Raw genomic sequence first — 21,317 nt, 5'->3', positions numbered from 1 at the left:
GAAGTCATTTGGACTATTTATTCAACCTCTAAACAAGCAAAACCAGCACTCTATCAGTACTGAAACTGGTTGCCCTTCCTCCATCTTTGAAACTAAAGTGCAAATTTCTCAATGCTCAAAAAGCAAAACTTTCCCTTCCCCTCACATTCTCCTTTGCAACACCACTGTTCCTAATACATTCCTCCTTTACTGCAATTACTAGACTGATGGCAATTACATGTTTTCAGGTCTGTCTCCACTACTACGCTGCTGGCCCTTGATTGAAAATACTACTACTACTTTCTTGATCTAGGCAGGGGTTCTCAGACTTTAGTATTCACCAGAAGCACCTGGAGGGCTCATCAAAGGACAGATTGTCAAGCACCATCCTAGAGTTTCTGTCTCAGTAGGTCTGGGGTGTGGCCTGAGAAGGTGCTGCTCAATATGTTCCAGGTGCTGCTGATGCTGCTGAGATCCACTGCCCTAGTGAAGTGGTTAGGGGCATGTTTGCTGGAGCAAGTCTGCATATCTTGAACCCTGCCCAGCTACTTGCCAGCTGTGTGCTCACGGGCAAATTACTTCACTTTTTCCATGCCTCCCTTTTCTCATCTGTAAAATAAGGATATCAATATGATAAAGCTCTTAGAGTTATTAAGTGAATTAATACACAGAGAGCTTAATTGGTACCTGACACATAAGTGCTCAATAAATGTTTATAGATAACAAAATTAAATTATCTTTATTGTTATTATTGAGCATTGAGATTATGTGTTCCAGAAGCTGCTTACATGATGATAATCATTTTAGATGAACCTGAGACTACCAGTCTCTATAACTTGCCATGCTTTGTTTAAACCTTCCTTCCTTATACATGCCAGAGATGAAATTAATATTAAATGTTATTTCAATTTACATTCTCATTTTCTCTCCTAAATAGAGACCTGGAAAACTGTGTTCAAAGAGAAAATGTCAAATCCATTAAAATCAAATATAATTTATAAAAAACAAAATATATAATGTTGTTTTTGCTCATTAATTTGTTCATTTTTACATCACATCTTACTGAGTCTTTGTAAATAACTCCTTGTCATGACATTTTTCTAAAGATTGATACAGATATAAATTACTGGAAGACAATGTATCAATATTCATAACTTCCACAAAATACTTAATAAATGAAAACTATAGATAATACAATTTAGGAGGTATTATAAATCATTAATTTTAATTTGAGAACTGAAATATACAATCCATTTTGGAAAAACAAAATGACTCTAACTTAATCTTTTAAAAAGCTTTAGGCTTTAGTTTATTTTTAATTATTTGACTTAATCTTATTGATTTTTCTTTTCAGTAATATACATTTCTGGTTTTGTATTATCATTAGAAACTTAAATAAGTAAACTGTACCCCTGAAAAAAACCAAAAACTATTATGCTTAGTTTTCTAAGTTGTATGGCTGTGACAACCATATAAAAAGTCTGACAAAGTACAGATTACTCAGCTTAGAAATAAATGTCAGTAAACTGTGAGGCAGGCAACAAATATTCTTCATACACAGATAGAAAGAAAGACACAGCAAGAAAAGAAGGATAATTTACAACCGTAAGTTAATTGTGAATAACTCTACTCTATCAGACTCACTGGTCCGGCACTTCCAGTTCATATGGTTTTATAAAATAAATGCTTCCTCTAAAAAGCTGTAGATAAATGAGTAGCATTTTAAGTGCAGAAACACATCTTGCTAACTAAAAAATTTTGTGGTGACCCCTTCTATAATTTGAAAAAAAAATTAGTTCTGTTAAACGCCATTCCTTCTTTTTTGCTGTTGTTGCCAACAGCTTTTGATTTTATTAAATTAACATACTTTATTTAAAAGCAGAATTTTTTTTTGAGATGGAGTTTTGCTCTTGTTGCCCAGGCTGGAGTGCAATGGCACAATCTTGGCTCACTGCAACCACCACCTCCCTGGTTCAAGTGATTGTCCTACCTCAGCCTCCCAAGTAGCTGGGATTACAGGCATGCACCACCACGCCTGGTTAATTTTGTACTTTTAGTAGAGACGGGGTTTCTCCATGTTGGTTAGGCTGGTCTCAAAATCCTGAGCCCACGTGATCCGCCCACCTTGGCCTCCCAAAGTGCTGGGATTACAGGCGTGAGCCATTGCGCCCGGCCCAAAAGCAGACTTTAATCTGTCTACCAAACAAATTTGCTTCCATTTTATGCATGAAGACTTTTATACTAAGTCTATCTTTGCTAAAGGTTTAAAGAAAATTATTTCTTTCCCAAGAAGCTGTGCATTCAGATTCTTTATCTGGGCTTTGGTATCTTCTATAAAGTAAGGAACTTCTATAAAATAAAGACATGGTGGAATGGATTAGACAATCTTGAAGATTTACTATGGTTTTAATGATTTATAAATCTGTAAATATATAAACAAAAGTAAAAATTTTAAAACAACTGTTTTGAAACATCCCAGTACTAGTTGCAAAAAACCCTGAGTTCTAGCCCCAGGTCTTCTATTATTTGTGTGGCACTGGGCAAGTCACTTGAGCTCCTGGGGTCCTAACTGCTGTGTTATTATAATGACAAGGATAAACTAGGTAACTCCTAAATTTCACTCTAACTTCAAAATACATACTTTCTAGAAAACCAATTAATTATACTCTGGAAGTTTAAAATCAAAATACCAGGGTACACTTTAGTATATAATTTTAAAATATGTTTTTGCTATTTGTTTATATGTGAGAAAGAATAAAGTACATACTAATAATTAAAGTTATTTCAATTTTTACAGGATTATAATATTATAATATGTTGCTCTATATTCCAGAAATAAAATTCAATTTACACTCCTTGATTTCTGTCTCTTTGTTCTGACATCTGCTATATTGGGAGATGACTAGGATGAGATGGTGGAGCCCTCATGAATGAGACTAGTGTCCTTATGAAAGAGCCTGAGGAAGTTTACTTGCCCTTTCCACCAAGAAGGCACCATTTATGAAGCAGAGTGCATGTCCTCACCAGATGCTAAACCTGCCAGTACCTTGCTTTTGGACTTTCCAGCCTCCACAGTTGTAAGAAATAAATGTTGTTTATAAGCTACCTTGTTTATGGTCTTTTGTTATAACAGCCCAGATGAACTAAGATACATCTAAGCACCACTGTATTCCTGGATCCTATCCCTCCAAGCAGAGGTGATACAGCTGTCCTCCTCTATCTCAGAAGCCTAGTCTGCTCTGTGACTCCTCTTACAGAATGTGGGTCTCAAGGGGAACACTGTGGGTCAGTGGGAGCAGGGGGCAGAAAACTTTTTTCTGTAAAGGGCCAGATAGTAAATATGTTAAGTTTTACAGGTCATATGGTCTCTGTCACATATACTCCACACTGTCATTGTAACACAAAAACAGCCACATACAATACTTAAACAACAACAACAAAAAAATAGACCGTGTTCTGTTTGTATTAGTAAGCAATACTGTATTGGTAAGCAATAACTGTATTGGTAAGCAATAACTGTATTGGTAAGCAATAAAATTTACTTTCATATTATTTTCCCATGTCAGGAAATATTACTTTAAAATTTTTTCCAACCATTTAAAGATGTAAAAAACCATTCTTAGCTTTAGGCTGTACCCAGCAGGTGCCAGGCTGCAGTTTGCCAACCCCTGCTCTAGGCTATTTACCTGATTAGATGTGTGCCCCACTGACCCTGCACTGCTCCTAAGGAAACATGCTTTGAAAACTCTACAACCCAGCCTAGAGCTGTGTTAGAACCAAACACCACTTTCTTTCCAGCACCATAAATTATGAAAGACCCAGGAATTATTCACAACCATGAACTTCTTTAGCAACTCTGCCAAAATGTTTACTTCTTCATTATGTTGATGTAGATAAAACTTCCACAAATTCCCAGAATATTAGATTTGCAACTTGCTTTCCTAAAGTCTCCTTCCTCACCTAAACTAATAGAGTACACTTGAGCTCTGAGCAAAAAGGGCCAAATCCCACTGGGCTTATGTCCAAACTTCATGTGTTTGAAAGTTTTATTCAGTGCAAGTGGTTTTAAAGTCACTTTCATAGAGACTCTTAGTATGAATTTTCTACCAATAGGGTGATATAAGCCTTTATATTTAATTCGCTGACCTACTAATATGAACAAGAAAACAAGAGAAACTCAAGAAATGAGGGAGGGTGCCAACTATATATTAAAATATTTCAGCCACAGACAGCTAAAGAGTAAGGGCAGCAGCAGCTGGCATGCCATCCATCAGCACATAAGGAAGAAAGATACCCGGGGTGGAAATAAACAAGGCTTCTGTTGGAACTTCATCAAAACCCCAACTTGGAGCAAATGGGGTTAAAGATGAAAGCAGATCTTTGAGCAGTTCTTTGGGGAACAGGTTGCCACACAGCTGTAGTCTAGGAGGAAGGAATCCCACGGCAGCCCTCCCAGCCAGCACATGGTGTATTTGGCACACTGAACAGTGTGGGCCATCACCATGGCCAGCTCTGGAGGAGGGCATGAGGCTGCTGTGCTATGTGAGGGAACCAGCACAGCCCCAGCTGGTTTCTAGCTGCTGAGACAGAGAGGGTAGCCATATCAATGCCAGGTCAACACTCCTTTTTCAGAAACTACTTCCTTATCTATCTGCGACAACTCTCTAACTTAAACAGAATTTCCACATTGGTAAAATGACAATAAATATATTGCCCCTTCTTCAGTCTATACTTGGAAGATCTAACAGCCTCAGGGTTTTACTCAGGATCAATTTCAGCTCCTAATATTAAACAGACATTCTATTCTACAGATGAGCTAGAGAAAAATAACTGGACATTACAAAATATTCAACAGTTCAAAAGAAGAAAAGTCATTAACAGAGCAGAACAAATGACTTCTTCTGAAGCAGACTTATTGCAAGAAACAGAAGGACACATTTTAAAATCTCTAATTTGTGCTTTTAAAATTTTAGTAAGACTTAAGAAGACCCTGTATTAATAAAATAGGGACTAGTAGCCATGAAAAGCAAACAATCTGAGCATGTAAAATTACACTTACAAATAACACAATAGAAATTCTCACATTTTAAAGGAACTCAGTAAAGACAGAAGACAGAATATTAGATGCTGCAGAAAACAGAATCAGCAAATTAGAAGATATAAGAAGTTCTCCCAAAATTCAGAGTAAAAATCTAAAGACAGAAGATAAATGGGGAATAGATTAAGGAGATGCAACATATGTTTACATTAACTTTAAGAAGATAATTTCTAAAAGTGATAAGAAAGACCAATGAATAAAATTCTAAGATTATTTAAGCAAAAATTATTCATTGAGGGAGGAGAAGTACAAAAAAAATCTCTATTTTCTATGTATAGGACAACAAAATATACACTTTCAGTCTTGGCAAAAAAAAAAAAAAAACAGAGAAATATCAAAAGAAAAATAAAAGAATACAATTTTCCTGAGCTCAATTAAGACTTGAATTTTCAATTGAAAAGGCTCAATTATATTTAAATACTAATAAAAACACTACAACTGAACAGATACTGATACAATTTCTGAATTTCAAAGATTGAGAAAACTTTCTAGAAACATTTTGTCCAGACAGAGAAGAAACAAGTAAGTTTCCAACAAAGAAAGACAATGGGTTTGGCATTAGCTTTTACTCCCCAATACTTCAAAACTAGATGACAATACTTAAAAGGAAGGTTGAAAGAGTTCTAAGCAAAAGGACTGTGACTCTACTCAGGTTCATACATAATGGCAATGGAGCCTCTCAGTTATGCAAGAACTCATAAAGAAGATGACCCACTTACATCCTTCCTCAACCAATTACTCAATGTTTACCAACAACTGACAATAAAGTCAGAACACAATTCCAATAATTGAAGAGAGTGCAGAAGAAATGAGCAGTAAACAGTGAATATGCCTGCAATTAAATTAAAAATAATTGTGGCTAATCTATCACAATCCTGATGTTCATTAAGAAAATAATTTAAGAAAGGTGATAAGAAAGACCAAGGGCTAAAAATCTGATTTTAAGTCCCAGATTATTTAAACAAAAATTACTGGCTGAGGGAAGAGTAGTATCCTATTTTATAGGATAACAAAATATATACTTTAATTCTCAGCAAAAAATTGAGAAATATCAATTTTACAATGATGTCCTATTAGAATTTAAAGGCAATAACTATTAAAAAGAAATACAATGAAGATTAAAGATTTTGGTTTCAGATGAACTAAACTGGGTTTAAGGTTCAGCTATCACAAATCATGTGAATTTGGATAAATTATTAGTATCTCGAAGCTTTCGTGATCTCATCTACAAAATAAGTTTCTTTGTTATATGATTATTTTGAAATAAAATATATATATCTAGCCCATTGTCTGACACATGGCACATGTGGAGTGTTGGCCATTATTGTTCATAATAAAGGGAAAAAAACTTGATAAATATAACAAAAGACAGAAAAAAATTAAAAATTAAAGCCAATAGCTATATTAAACAGAAAGCAGAAATGGTTCAAAGGAACACCACCAAACATATCAGTTATCATAATGCTTGAAGCTGGGTTAAGTTTTTCTATTGAAAAATAAAGACCCTTAGATAAGACTTTAAAAATACAGCTACTCTGTATGCTGTTTTTATAAAGACACATCATTCACTCACTCAACAAATATTTGGGTGCTCACTGTGTGCCAGACACTATTCTGGGATCTGAGGATATGGTCAGGAAACAAAATACAAAGGCTTTGACCATTGTGCAGGGCAGCACAATCCAGTAGGAAGATTAAAGACCCTCAGGCTGGGACAGGCCTCGCCGCGTTCAAGAAACGTAATCAGGTCTGTGTGGTGAAGCCAGCAAGCAGAGGAGAGTAGAGTTCAGAGAGGTAACTGGGTCAGGTGGGGTAGATTCTACAGAACCTTTGAGGCCTTGTCTGGACTTTGGACTGTACCCTAAATTAGAAGGTGAGGAATTGGAGGGCTCTGAGTATGAGCAATGTGATCAAACTTCCTTTCTTTGGAAAGATTATTCTGATGGCTGTATTGAATAAAAATAAGGCCAATATTGAATGAAGGCCAATAAGAGTGGAGGCAGAGAGATCAGTTAGAAAATTAATGTAATAATCTAGGAAAGAAAGGACAGTGGCCTAGATAAGAGTGGTAGCAGTGAAGACAGTAAGTAGTTGGACTCCTCTGGACTACAAGGATTAGTTGACAAGATGAGTTAATTGGTTGGATGTGTAAAATATGAGAAAAAGAAGAGTCAAAGATGACTCCAAGTTTTTCGGCCAGAACACTGGGAAGGATGCGGTTATGAGCAGCTATGATGGGAACAGTAAGGGAAGAGTAGGTGTGGAGGAGTGTGGTTAGGCAGCCAGTTATAGGTGTGTGAAATCTGAGGTGCTCTTAGGGGGACAGGGAAAATTAAAAGCAATAGCCAGTCAGATATTTGAATCTGGAGAGGCCAGAACCAGAAATGTAGGTTCAATAGTCATCAGCATATAATGGTACTTAAAGGCATAAAACCGAGACAGAGCACCCAGAGACCAGATGTAGACTGAGAAGAGAAGTTCAAGGACTAAGGTCTGGAACACATGGTGTTTACAGATGAATGAGATGAGGAGAAGCCAATGAGGGACACACAGAGAGCATGGTAAATGAAGTGGAATAAAAACAGAAGACTGAGTGGTCTGGGAAGCCCAGAAAGGAAAGAGGGGAGAATGAACAACTGCACCAAGGGCTGCTGACAGGCCAAGGAAGATGAGGTCAGAGAACTGACCACTGGGTTTAGCAATGAGGAGGTCACTGGTGACTTTGACAAGGGTGAACTAGAGGGTAGTGGGGATGAATGTCTCAGAGGCAGCATAGAAGACAGAAAGGGAGGAAAGAAATGGGAAAAGAGAACATACAAAACTTTTTCTGAGGAACTTTAAGAAGGAGCAGAGAACTGGGAAAGTCAGTAATTCAAAACACAAATGGGGTCAAGAAAGGGTTGTTTTCTTCTTAATGAAAATGACAGGATACTGATGAGAGAGAATATTGCTGTAGTCCTATAGATTTTTAAAAATTAAAGGATAAAAGAAAGCAAAAATTTAAAAAGGGTAGCCATATAAGATTAAAACAGAACTTGAGACAAAAACAATTACATGGGACAGGCATTAACATATATTTGACCAATAAACAATGAAACAGACTAAGAAAGTTGTTAAAGTGGTATTCCCCAAAAGAATACTGCACCCAGGTGAATTTATGGACAAGATTTATAAAATCTTCAGGTAAATGATCATTTCTTTGCTTTTCAAATGGGTTCTGACAATAAAAGGAAGGAAAAGATTTCAATTAATTTGAACAAATTAGCAGAAACCAATAGCAAAAACTGACAAGAGAAGGTACAAAATCAACTAATTGTTTCAAGATTGATACAAAAGGTCTTAAATAAAATATAAGTAGTTTAAATCCAGTAATTTAAGAAAAACAGATAAAATCCAGGCAGGAATATAAGGATGGTTCAACAGAGACAATATGACTATATTATAATGTCATTTAAAATTTTAAAAAAAGGAAATAATCTCAATGGATGTTAAAAGAGCATTTACTATAAATTCAATTAATGTTAAGATAAAAATTATTAATTTAGGTATGAAAGTTATTGCTTTGGTATAATAAAGAATATTCTTCTGAAACCAACAGCCACCAAAAACCATATTCAATGAATCAAGAACAAGAGAAAAATACCAACTATTATTATCCTTCAATGGTGTCCCAGAAATTTCAATCAGTGTAATAAAACAAGAAAAAGATATTTTTAAAAGTATAACTACTAGAAAGGAAGAGATAAAATCATCATTTTTGCAAATGATATAGCAATTTAACTAGAAAACACAAGAGACTAAAATGAAAATTTATTAAAACTGATTTTTTAAGTTCAGTAAAATGGCACAATGCCAAAGACACATAGGAATCAACAGCTTTTTGCAGACTAAATTAGGCAGATTTCTAATTTAAAATTCTCTTTACAAAAGTAAGCACCTCCAAAAAATCTCTCTAGTGTTTTCCAATAACAATGTAATGTGAGTCACATATGTAATTTTAGATAAGCCCAGTTGCCACATTAAAAAAACATTAAAAATATATTTTATGTAACATAATAACCCAAATTATTATTTCAATATATCTAATTGATATTTTTAAATGATTTTTTTCATACTGAGTCTTCAAATTCTAGTGGTTTTTGGTAGTTAACCTGTTTGTGTGTTTGCACACTTAACAGTATATTTCACATCTTCACTAACCACCTGTGGCCAGCAGTTATTGTATCAGACAAAGCAGCTCTCATAGGCCTAGATGTGTGTCTAAGAACATCTGTGCAGAACTTACAACCTCGAAAATGGCAAAGTGCTACATAACACAGGAGATTTCAAAAAGAGGACAAACATATTACATATTCATAGATGAGAGTAGGAATATGTGTCTTTGAATACTGATATCACTGTAAAGATATCAATTTTCCCTCCCAGGTTATTATATAAATTCAACACAAGCCTAAGCTAAATTCCCATAACATTTATGTAGAAGACCTGACAAAAAGATTTCAAAGACTGGAAGCATAAAGATCAAAGAGTATCAAGAAACTTTTAAAATGACAAGTAAAAACGACTGGGATTTGTCATATCAGGTATTTAAATATCAAATATTTATAATTTATGAAAATTACAACAATATGACACCGGCAGCTCAACAAAGAGACTGTGAGAACTAGTATGCATAAGAATTTGGTACAGCATGTGACAAAGAGAGAATGAAAAATAAGTGGGAAATGAATACATTAGTAAATATGTATTAATAGTATTCAGGCCACTTGTAAAAAATATAGTTATATGTCTATTTTATAATGTTTACCAAAATAAATACTACACAAGTCAGAGGTTTAAATGAAAAACTAAAAAGCAGTAAGATGATTAAAAAATCTATAGTAAATATTTGTATTATTTGGCAGTGAGAAAAGTTTTCTAGGATAGAAATCAAAGAACGAGAGCAACAGATTTGGTGATAAAACTATCTATGTATCAAAAGCATAAATAAAAAGCTAATTTTCAAACTGGTAAAATGATTTCAACATATATGAACAATAAAATACTAATACCCTTGATACATAAGTAGCTTTCACAGCTCATTTAGGGAACAAGGTGAACAATCCAAAAAAAAAAAAAAAAAAGACCTAAGGACATAAACAGGCCAGTTCCCAGGAGAAAATACAAATGTTCACCTGTGAAACTGGCAAAGATGAAAAGACGATGATCATGCCGGACAAAGGTGTAAAGGAATGGTAACTGCTGTGAACAATCTTTCCTGAAGGAAACTTGGCAGTATGCATAAAATGCCTTAAAAACATATACAGTCATGTGCCACATAACAATGTTTCAGCCCACAACCCACAACGTTTCACACATATGAAAGTGGTCCCCTAACATCAGAATGGAGCTGAAAAATGTCTATCACCTAGTGACATCATAGCCATCATAATGCAGCAGCACAACACGTTACTCACATGTTTGTATAAAATACATCATACTTGATTAATGATAATAAACAATGATGTTACTGGTTTGTATATGTACTATGCTATAATTTTTATAATTATTTCACGGTGTACTCCTTCTACTTATCAAAAAAAAAAAAAAGTTAACCGTGAAACAGCCTCAGGCAGATCCTTTGGCAGGTATTCCAGAAGAAGGCATTATCATTACAGGAGATGTGTGTTATTGCCCTTGAAGACCTTCAGTGACAGAAGATGTGGAGGTGGAAGACAGTGATATTGATTATCCTGACCCAGGGTAGGCCTGATGTGTGTGATCATGTCTTGGGTTTTAACAAAAATGTTTAAAAGGTAAAAAAAAAAAAAAAATTGAAGAAACTTACAGAATAAGGATATAAAGAAAAAATGTTTTTGTACAGTTGTACAATGAGTATGTTTTAAGCTAAATGTTACATGAGAGTCAAAAAGTTAAAAAAATTAAAAAGTTTAGAAAGTAAAACAGTTACAATAAGCTAAGTTTAATTTATTCTTAAAGAAAAATACTATTTATAAATTTCATATAGCCTAAGTGTACAGTGTTTATAAAGTCTACAGTAGTGTACAGTAATGTCCTAGGCCTTCATATTCACTGACCACTCACCCAGAGCAAATTCCAGACCTTAAGCTCTATTCATGGTGAGCGCCCTATACAGGTGTACCATTTTTTATGTTTTACACTGTATTTTTACTGTGCCTTTTTAATGTTTAGTTACATAAATACCTACCCTTGCATTACAATTGCTTACAGTATTCGGTACAGTAACATGCAGCGCAGTATGGTTTATAGTCTAGGATCAATAGGCCATACCAAATAGCCTACATGTGTAGTAGGCTGTACCATCTGGGTTTGTGTAAATACACTCTATGACGTTTTCACAATGACAAAATCTCCAAACAATGCATTTCTCAGAATGCAGCCCTTCTGCTAAGTGACTCATGACTATACATCTTTCCACTTATATGAGGTACCCAGAATAGATAAATTCATAGATGCAGAAAGTAGGATACAGATTACCAGGGACTCAAAGGGAGAGTAAATTGTAAGTTATTTTAATGGGTACAGTTTCTGTTTGGGATGATGAAAACATTCTGGAAACGGATAGCAGTGATGGTTATGTGACATCATGAATGTACTTAATGTCACAGAATTGTACACTTTAAAATGGTGAAAATGGTCAATTTTATGTAACATAAAATTGTATATTTTACCACAATTTCTAAGACCTCCATTGCATGACTATGAAGTTTATTAAACCATTCTCCTATTATTGAATATTTGGGTTCTTTTTCCAAATTTTTAAACAATTAAAAATAATACTATGATAAAAAAAATACATCCTTTAACTCAGCATTTTAATTTGTGGATATTTATCCTATGGTAATAATTAAGATGTGTAAAGATATGTATTTTCCTCCTGACACTATTTGTAACAGCAAAAAATCAGAAACCTAAATAACTAATGTATAGGATTAGTCAAATAAATTACAGCACACAATGGAAAATTAGAAAGCCAATAAAAAGTGTACTGCAGACATGTATCTATCTATATTAAGGGGGAAATAATTAAAAATAATATGGTTGGCAAGATAAACTTTAAAAGAAGTAAATGTTCATATATGCATAAGAAAGTATCTGAAAGAATATATAATGGGGTTTTGCCAGGGGTCATCTCTAAGGCAATGGGGTTTCACTGCTTTTTTATGCTCTTTTTCTTTCTGATTTTTGGCAATGCACACAAACTCTTTTAGTAAAAAGAAAAAAAATTAACAAAAGAAACTTAATTTTGAATAAAACATAGATAACTCCTCCCAGTTATTTTTCTTTTCTCAGAAGTAACACTGTGCCTTTGTGTACTGGACAAAGTGAACCGCATCCCCCCAGAAAAGAAACACAAAATATCCCTTTGGGCTTTTGGTTTGCTTCTTGGTTGACCATAGTAGGTATATTACAAAGCAGTAATGAAAACACTTTCTATTTTTGCCAGTGAGGTGGGTTTTCTTTTAGAAATGAGGAAGACGATGTCCCTGAAGAGTAAGGCTACACACAAAGTGAGACATTCAAGTACCTCAATGGAACCTAGTAAAATTAGAGCAAGAAAACTTAAACACCTTTAAGAGTATCTCAAAAGCTTGTGTAGCTGTAGAAGGATTAAAACTATGAATTTAGAGGTACAGGCAAACAGATCCAATCCTAAAGGCATTTTTGTTTGGGTGTCCCACACATTAAGCTGTAAATCTGAAACAGGAAACTTGAAATCATTAAGGTCACATATTTATAGCATCATATTCAATTAGGTTAGAAAAGTGCAATATCTGTCATCATGTCATAAAAAGATGTGTTTTTCTCTCAGATCTCTTATAAAGAAAATCTCCCTATATTGTTAAGGATAGGGCTGTTTTCAATCAGTTACAAGGAGCAATTCAATTACTAGATGGTTTAGTGCAGTAACTGACTCCAGACTAATTTAATTTCTTTAGGTCTCTAAAGATCAATTGATCTGATTTGTCCCATCCCCAAAGGCTGTTTATGAAAAATTCAGACTTAAATATCTGGAAATGAAATCCAAAACCTCGGCCAATTTCACACTACTTAGGTCATCTTGCAAACTTTCAGCTAGTCATGTAAGAGTGCTGTCTTTGCCCTCAGACCATTGAAAGCTACTTAGCTTCATGTACATGTGAGTGCTCCCACATCAGGATGCTTATCCAATAAGTGGAAAATGTGGCCGCATGCATTATCAAATCTGCCGTTCTAAAGAGCAGTCAGACTGAGTACCTCCTATCTTGTAAACCAATGTGCAACTACAAGGCTATTTTTACTCTAGGAGTAGTTTATTAAGACTATGAAACATAGAGTTACATGGGATAAAAGTTGTTAGATGAAATACTCATATAACAAGATGAAGAATTTATAATTATTTTACATTTTTAGATTTATAAAATGCTGTCATAAATGCCAGCTTATTTGATTCTCAGAATAAACCTCTGAGGTGAGCAGGGTTATTTTTTCCATTTTCTAGATGAGGGTACAGACTCAGAAGTCTGGTGACTTCTCCAGGATCACTCACCCAGGAAAAGGCAGAGGTGAGACTCTAAGCCCTAACTTTTTTTTCTCCCATTATATCATGCATACCCCCATGGTCTGAGACAGAAAATATGACACACACTATAAAAACAGATCACTATCACCCCACTTCATCATTGTCTCCACTCTTACTTAATACCTGAATAAAACTGAGAAAAATTTCACTTATAACAATCCCAACTGCATAAACCCGGCCTGCAGCGGGGCTTTTGGCCCTCAGAAACAGGAAATAAAGTCATGCCTAAATGAAGCTGCCTTTTGCAAGTGGACTTCTTTGTTGCCCACACTGCTGGTACCACATTCTCAGTGACTTGTATCCCACCTAATCTGAGAGTTACCACTTGCCTTCTCCCTGCACTTTGCAATGGATTTTCAATCACAAGCTCAAGTTTCTTTTCCTGATCTCAACACTTCCAACCAACTTGCCAAGCTCTCCAACTATTTAATCTTTCTTTTCTGCTCAAATCCCATAGTTCCTGGCCAACATTCAGCCTCTCCTGCTTGCTCCTCTGCTTCCCCACTGAGCCTCTAAGTCTGTTCCCCTAAATCAAACCTCCACCTCACATTCTGCCATTTGGGAAGGCTTAGGAAGGCTGAGACAGAGGTTGTTAAAATATGTAATTATCTTTTAATTTGAGTTGCCAAGATAGATTAGACAGAAGTGCTGAGGTCAGGAGATGTGGCTATGTAGGTAACAAAGAGTGCAGCAGAAATGTGCAGCAGTTAGTAGGGAAATTACACAGATGTAGAGATAAGAAAATCAGTGGTTCTGGTGGCTACGGAACTTCCCTGGTTAATCAAGACATTGGGCCACATAAAAGAATTAGTGTGTTTAAGAAGTACAAATAATCAATTAGGTTTAAAAATCTTCTCTTTGAAAAACAATTTTTGACATTCATACTGGGCAAAATATGTATCTCCATATAGTCATTACTCATCACCTCAATGGTCTCAAACTGCATGAACCATTTTAATTGAGTAAAAAGTAGAGTAAGTTACAGGCACATGATTTCACTTGTCTTCTTAGAGGTCCTGAGGCCTGCCTGATGTCTCTCCTATTAAATATAAGCAGTCTACTATATTGGTAAAATTATGTGACCTTGAATTAAATTACATCTCCTTGTTTTAAAATTCCAAACTACCCTTACAGTGTGTTAGCAAATATATCTACTTGGGAAGGTAAAAGGCTATCACGGTTCTGTTTCTCTACAGACTGCCACTCATTGAGACACGAAGCTTAAGAATGTCAAGAGGACTAAGTCTTTAATAAAAACAAAGCCCTATTTTTTATAGTAGAATAAATGTCCTGACCAAAGAAACTATTTCACTCAGAAATTAAGCATATAATAGCTCCAGTCACAGTAGCTGTCAGACTTAAGCAGTTGCATATGTACAAGGAATGGGGTGCAGAGAATAGAAGACTATATATAGTAAGCTTATGATTCTCTGGTGTCGAAAGGAGTGTGTTGTTACAAACTCCCTCTTCTCTTGATCTTATCTGAACAAGAAAGTAAACAGAAAATTCTCATTACCTCTCAATGTCAGTGAGCCTGGAGGAATCCCGGAATCCTTTGGCAAAAGGATTGCTATCTATTTTCAGCTTCGTTATCTGGAGAAAGAATGGGTACAAAACAGTATCATTTCTGAGGTCAAGGAAGTAAAATCAGAAATAGTTTGTTCATTCTCCATAGCACACCAAGAATATCTTAATGTTTCTCAGTGTCATGAGAAGGGTGGAAAATGCTGCACATGTTCACAAGAGGGACAAATCCCAGCCAGGTGGGATGGTAAGGGAAGGCCTCAGAGAGGAGGTATTGAGGACAGGCTGGAGGTTGACAGACAGATACAATTAGGGAAGGGAGCCTTTGAGGCAAAAGTAGATGTGAACTGGGGTGTGCAGTATTTAATATATTATATAATATGTCAAAGGCTAGGGCTGAACTGAGGAATGGGAGAACCACCTAAATGGGAGAATTATGCAGAATTCCAGCATTGATAGAGAATAAAAGTAAGAATGCATTTGACTTGGTGACATCTTTTTTAGTACTGTGAGTACATATACATACCATAATAGATAAAAGGTAAAATGGCCAATAATAGCCTCATGTTCAATATGATATTGATATACATGACATAAATACATGACATAAAGCCTTCTGAATATAAATTTTCTCCTATTTCCCTTTCCATTTGATTAAATCAGAATCAAATTAGTCCATCTTTTGTTATCCTTCCATGAAATGTTATTTATAAACTCTATGTTTTTATGGAAAAACACATGCTAATAATAATCACAGTCTGAAATATTAAATGTCCATGCTGTGGTATTCAGAATTCCCATAGTACTACTATTAGTGTAGAAAGATCCATGAAATTATATGCACCATGCCTCTGAAGGAGAATACATTAAGTTGTAATGAAAAAATAAAGGAAACACTGATTAAAAGACACTCGACATGGAAAATACTGGAATTGTTAGAGCTGAAAGGAAGCTGAGAGACCATCTAGCCCATGGTCTTATCCGACAGATAATCACACACAGACTCAAAGAGCACAAGGGCCAAGATTCAGCTGGTCAGTAACTGAATTAGAACCAAGAAAACCTTTAAGGAATCATAGCTTCTCAGTATCAAAATTAGAACCCATGTTCATCTCTAGAGAGAAATGCGTGCTAAAGATTCTTAACAGGGGAAAAAAAGTTACAGGCATGTCTTCTTCTTTCAAAGTAAGGAGTATACAGTCAAAACAGATAGTTTGAAATACTCTTGCCAGGCCGGGCACCGTGGCTCATGCCTGTAGTCCCAGCGCTTTGGGAGACCGAGGTAGGCAGATCATGAGGTCAGGAGTTCGAGACCAGCCTGACCAACATGGTGAAACCCTGTCTCTACTAAAAATAAAAAATTAGCCAGGCATAGTGGCATGAGCCTGTAATCCCACCTACTCAGGAGGCTGAGGCATGAGAGTCACCTGAACCCAGAAGGCAGAGGTTGCAATGAGCCAAGATCGCGCCACTGCACTCCAGCCTGGGCGACAAGAGCGAGAGCAAGACTCCGTCTCAAAAGAAAAAAAAAAGAAGAAGAAAAAAAGAAACACTCTTGCCAAAAAGCAACTTTCTCCCCAGTCAAAGTATATCTATAGAACACTTTAAACTGTTAACACATGAGGAATTTCTTTTTTCATTTCAAAAGAAATGTGGTTTTTTCTTTTTCATGGTTTCTGAACACTTTCAGAACCAAAGCACAAGCTGCAAAGAAGCTATTTATGCCTTGCTTAAAATGAAACCCCCCATACTAACCCAGCCAGAAAGACTCCTCTATCAATAACACTGGCAAATTATAAGATTAACTCTTTGATAATATTAATTTTAAAAAACATTTGACAGTGCCTCAGAAATGCTCATTTTTAGCCCATGAACATTCACTATCGAGCAGCTAGAAGAAAATAGCTATGCTGTGAGCATTGGTAAACAGGGAAGCAAATAAGCTACACAAATCAGAAACCTGTTCTCATGGACAGCAACAGCTAAGACGTGTATGAAGAGAGATACAGCAAAGGGTTTATAGAGAACCTTCTCTCACACACAGCTACCACTCTCTGAAGAATGAAGCCTTGTTTCATCCACTTATTCCAACTAGGACTTGTTTTTGGAAGTCAGTTTTGGGAGGGAAGGAGAAAATATTTTTTTGTTTGAAATAAATTATAAACATCCTCTAAAGCCCAGGCAATCGATATAGTCTACGATTACAAATACCAACAAGATTTTAAAATCCTCCAGGACATGAGCTATGTCTCTTTGTAATGAACAACTATACTTAAAATACGTTCTACTTCTGAAGTACTTTATAGTTCATTAATATGCTTTCACAATAATTCATCAGCAAATAACGAGGATTAATCACCATGCACATGCACTGCGCTAGATGTCGGATGACAAGCACAGCTAATCAGAGCTGGAACTGGCTCTAAATGATGCTAAAGAAGGTGGCACCACCTCCAACACACAGTTAGAGACATTAAGGGTAAATCAAACCCACATGAAAATTTCAAACTGAAACTGTGAGGTGGAGCAATAAAGGTAAGGCTGCCTTTAAATAGCACATTTATAAAATTGAAAAGTAAATAGGCTTGCCAATGGATAAAATTTTCTACAGACAACAACAGATAATATATCTGAAGAAAAATTCATTTTGAAAGAACTTTTTACAGCCATCTCTCTAAGATATGAATCATATCAAGCTTTTTCTGAGTCTTTACAAATGAAAAGGGTAGAAGGTATTACCTATCTGTTCTAATGATTAAAGATGGACTTTTGACATATTTTATCTCTGAAAAGAATTTTGAAAATCACATTTCTTGTTCTTTTTTCAAAAGATAAAGACTATTGGCTCAGAATATGATTGAGAAGTTATCTTAAATTCTCCAGTGCTCTAATACCACAGAAAATACATACTCTCAAAACACGTGTTGCTCAATTGATGTGTCACCATATCTAATAATACTGCCATACTTTGAGCAAAGGAGTAACTTAAATTCAATATGAGTTTTCAGATGTCTTTGAATTTTCTCTCATTGTGAGAATTATCTACTTCTAATATCATTTTAATCCAACTTTCATAATTCCTAGGAATATCAGTGGAAATTTCTTTACATTTTGATATAATTTCAAACTTCAGGAAAGTTGCAAGAATAGTACAAAGTGCTCTTATACACCCAGATTTACCAATTAGCTACAGCAATGATTTAATTTTAGTGCACTAATTAGAAAAAGAATTCAAAACAATTCCTTTCTCTATTTCTATTTAATCTAATTCTAGGGAAAATAATTGCTTTTGCACGTGAGAGCAGAAAAAAACTGAATGGATCTATTATCACTAAAATTGTATGGGAGCCCTGGGTTGATGCTACACGTTCCTGAACAGCTTTTATGGGGTATTAATAATTAGCAGCACAGAGATTGTGGATTAAACTTCTTCGTGAGCCCACCATGTTCCTTGTAGCCCACTGTCACTAGACTCTGAATCCACTAGGGTGTCCACAGTAAGAACCCCACAAGTATTTGTTGAGCTTTACCTCAAGAACAAGCACAGTCAGAAATATGATCTCACCTTTCACCAATTATGAACTAAGTGAAATCATGAATTTACAGGAAAAGCATTTCACTTTTTAAATTTTAAGATAAAATAATTTTTAAATAGCAAAATTTTAACATTCTAGGTAATCATACGTTTTAAAAGGTCAGACATAGAGTTTATGCCACAATATTTAAATAAAGGCCAGTAGCTATATACAGAAATTCATTTTTAAGGTGTAGTTTTACATCTCTTTATCAAATTTGGGATAACTGGAAAAAAAAAAAAACACTTGAGAACTGATGAGAAAAAGAAGCTGAGTTACAGACAGTGATTTCAGGTGGCCACCATTTCATTCGTGTCCGAATAGAGGATGCCTGCAGCTTGTAATGTTGTTGAACAAATCATGTTTATCAAAAGTAATCCTAAAAGAAGTATCAAAAATAAATCAGCTACCAAACATTGTATGTACAGAAACCAGAGGTATGGCTTCTTTATAACTCACAAATTCTTAAAAGCAGCAATGTTTCTCACTTCACCAAGAGAAAACAATAACAAGCAAGGTTAGTAGTATGTGCTTAAGAAATGCTACTGTTTAGTGCGGGTCTACATATATCCAAGTTACTAATTCGTCCAAAACACAACACTGCTTTTTCGTGTATTTAAATAATATAGAACATAATGCAATTCCTAACCAAAATGTTCACTATTTTGGCATCTCTATTATCTTTAAGTAAATGTGTGGAAGGCAGATTTTGACACTACCTGCTGTGCAAAAGAGAAGGGGACCTTTTGCAGTGGTTATTCTGTATAATATCACTGGACTCTGAATCCAGCTAGGGTTCCCAGCCACAAGGTAAAATTGGCCCTCAGAGACCATTTCTCCAATTATCAGGAAAATATCTGACCAAAGCCATTTTAAAATGAAACTTGACCTACACTTCAACTCTACAGCAATGGTCTGCCTGCTCAAAAACAATGCATGACCTTTCAATCTTAAATTATAAAATAGTTTGTTGAAAGTGTAATGTATTTAGCTTTTATCCAATAATGTAAAGAAATGCAATCATTCCCTTGCAAAAACCAGAGAAAGAAATAGCAAATAAAAGGTCCTATTTTCATTACTTATAAATGAAACTACAAGGCACAATAAATGAGGAATTTTTTCACAAATTGTTTTGGAAACTCTGACTTGGATTTCAACAGACATAAAAATAGCAGTCATATCCAAAGCTTAAGATATATGAAAGTGGTCCTAAATGTGAATTTTTAAATCTTCCTCTCTTTTCTCCTCCCTCTTTGTTCTTTGTATGTGAAAAAATTCTAATACTATACCTAGTATATATTCGCTTTATTTCTTATATATTTATTATATGTTATAGGCTATTATATGCTGCAGGATATATTATTGTGTGCTATAGGAAAATTACTACACAAACTTGGTGGAGCAGTGAAGTCACAGTAGATGGTAGAAGGCCTAGAAAGAGTCAAGGATAACTTTAGAAAATGACATAGGACTAATGAAAATGCTAACCCACAAATTCATTTATTCACTGCACATATGTTTACTGAGCACCTACAAGAGGAATTTTGATTGGTCTTACGAGGTTTATAAACCATTTGCAAAACTGGCCTGTTAGGATACCAAATCAAATTGTTGGCTATTAACTGGATTTCTATTTTAAAGGCATATGGCTTTGTGCAAGGGGCTATGGTTTTAAAGGTGGATATCGAAAAATAAACTCAGACATAGTAGAATCTATGAGAAAATTAATTCTGAATTTAGTCACTTCCATTGTGGTTACTCAGCAATGAAATGACATACTAATCATATTAATATTTATACTTAATGCAAGAAAGAATAGCTGGGCACTGATGGCTGGATTTTGATCCCATTTATGATATTAATTAGAAACAAACCTTCGCCAAAGGAGCAACTTGTGTTGAAATGTGCATATTAGTATCTTCACCTATTTTCATTACCCGTATTTTCAAAGTCAGTTTTTGATGACACTGTCAGTGATCACCACTTCCTTGGCCCTGCAATCTATCATGATGCCACCAAAAAGGAGGAATTAAAACCCAGAAGATCAAAACCTCGTACTGGTTCTGTCACTTACCAGATTTGTGACCTCGGGTGAATGTCTTAACCACTCCGACCTCAGTTTCTAATTCTACAAAATGGGACTCGTGGGGCCTTCTTCAAGGCATACAGTGTGAGAATTAAATGAGGTGTTTAGAAAAAAATGTGGAAAGATTTTTCTAAATTAAAAGTAATAAATCCAAACCATGAATTTTAGCTGGATCCTAGTTCAGAGGGGGTTTAGGGGCAGTTGGTCTATCCTGAAAATTTTAATATAAACTGAATATTAGGTGATATAAAGAACAAATTCTTATAAATTTTCTCAGCTGTGATAAAGATGTTGGGATTACAAAAATAATGTTCTAATTGTCAGAATAGGCTTACAGAGTGCTTAGAAGTGTCAGGAGACATGCAACTTAGTTTCAAAAGGGGAGGGAAGAAAATGGGAAGGAAGAGGGGAAGTACGTATGCATATAGAGAGGAAGAGGGAGGAAAGAGAAAATTTGGGGGAAAAGCAAAT

The 21,317-nt window shown here is 35.2% G+C and overlaps 1 protein-coding gene across 1 annotated transcript in view; it reads right to left on the bottom strand.

Moving 5' to 3' along the window:
* Positions 1 to 21,317, bottom strand: part of TBX20 (T-box transcription factor 20) — a 51,563-nt gene that overhangs the window by 13,412 nt on the left and 16,834 nt on the right. Inside the window, exon 6 of the mRNA XM_003268935.2 lies at positions 15,178 to 15,254. Coding sequence (XP_003268983.1) covers positions 15,178 to 15,254 — 77 coding nt within the window. The remainder of the gene's footprint in view (positions 1 to 15,177; positions 15,255 to 21,317) is intronic.

The sequence above is a fragment of the Nomascus leucogenys genome, chromosome 17, assembly GCF_006542625.1.
Source record: "Nomascus leucogenys isolate Asia chromosome 17, Asia_NLE_v1, whole genome shotgun sequence".
NCBI lineage: Eukaryota > Metazoa > Chordata > Mammalia > Primates > Hylobatidae > Nomascus > Nomascus leucogenys.
Note: the sequence above shows the minus strand (reverse complement) of the source record. Positions and strands in the feature narration are given on the sequence as shown.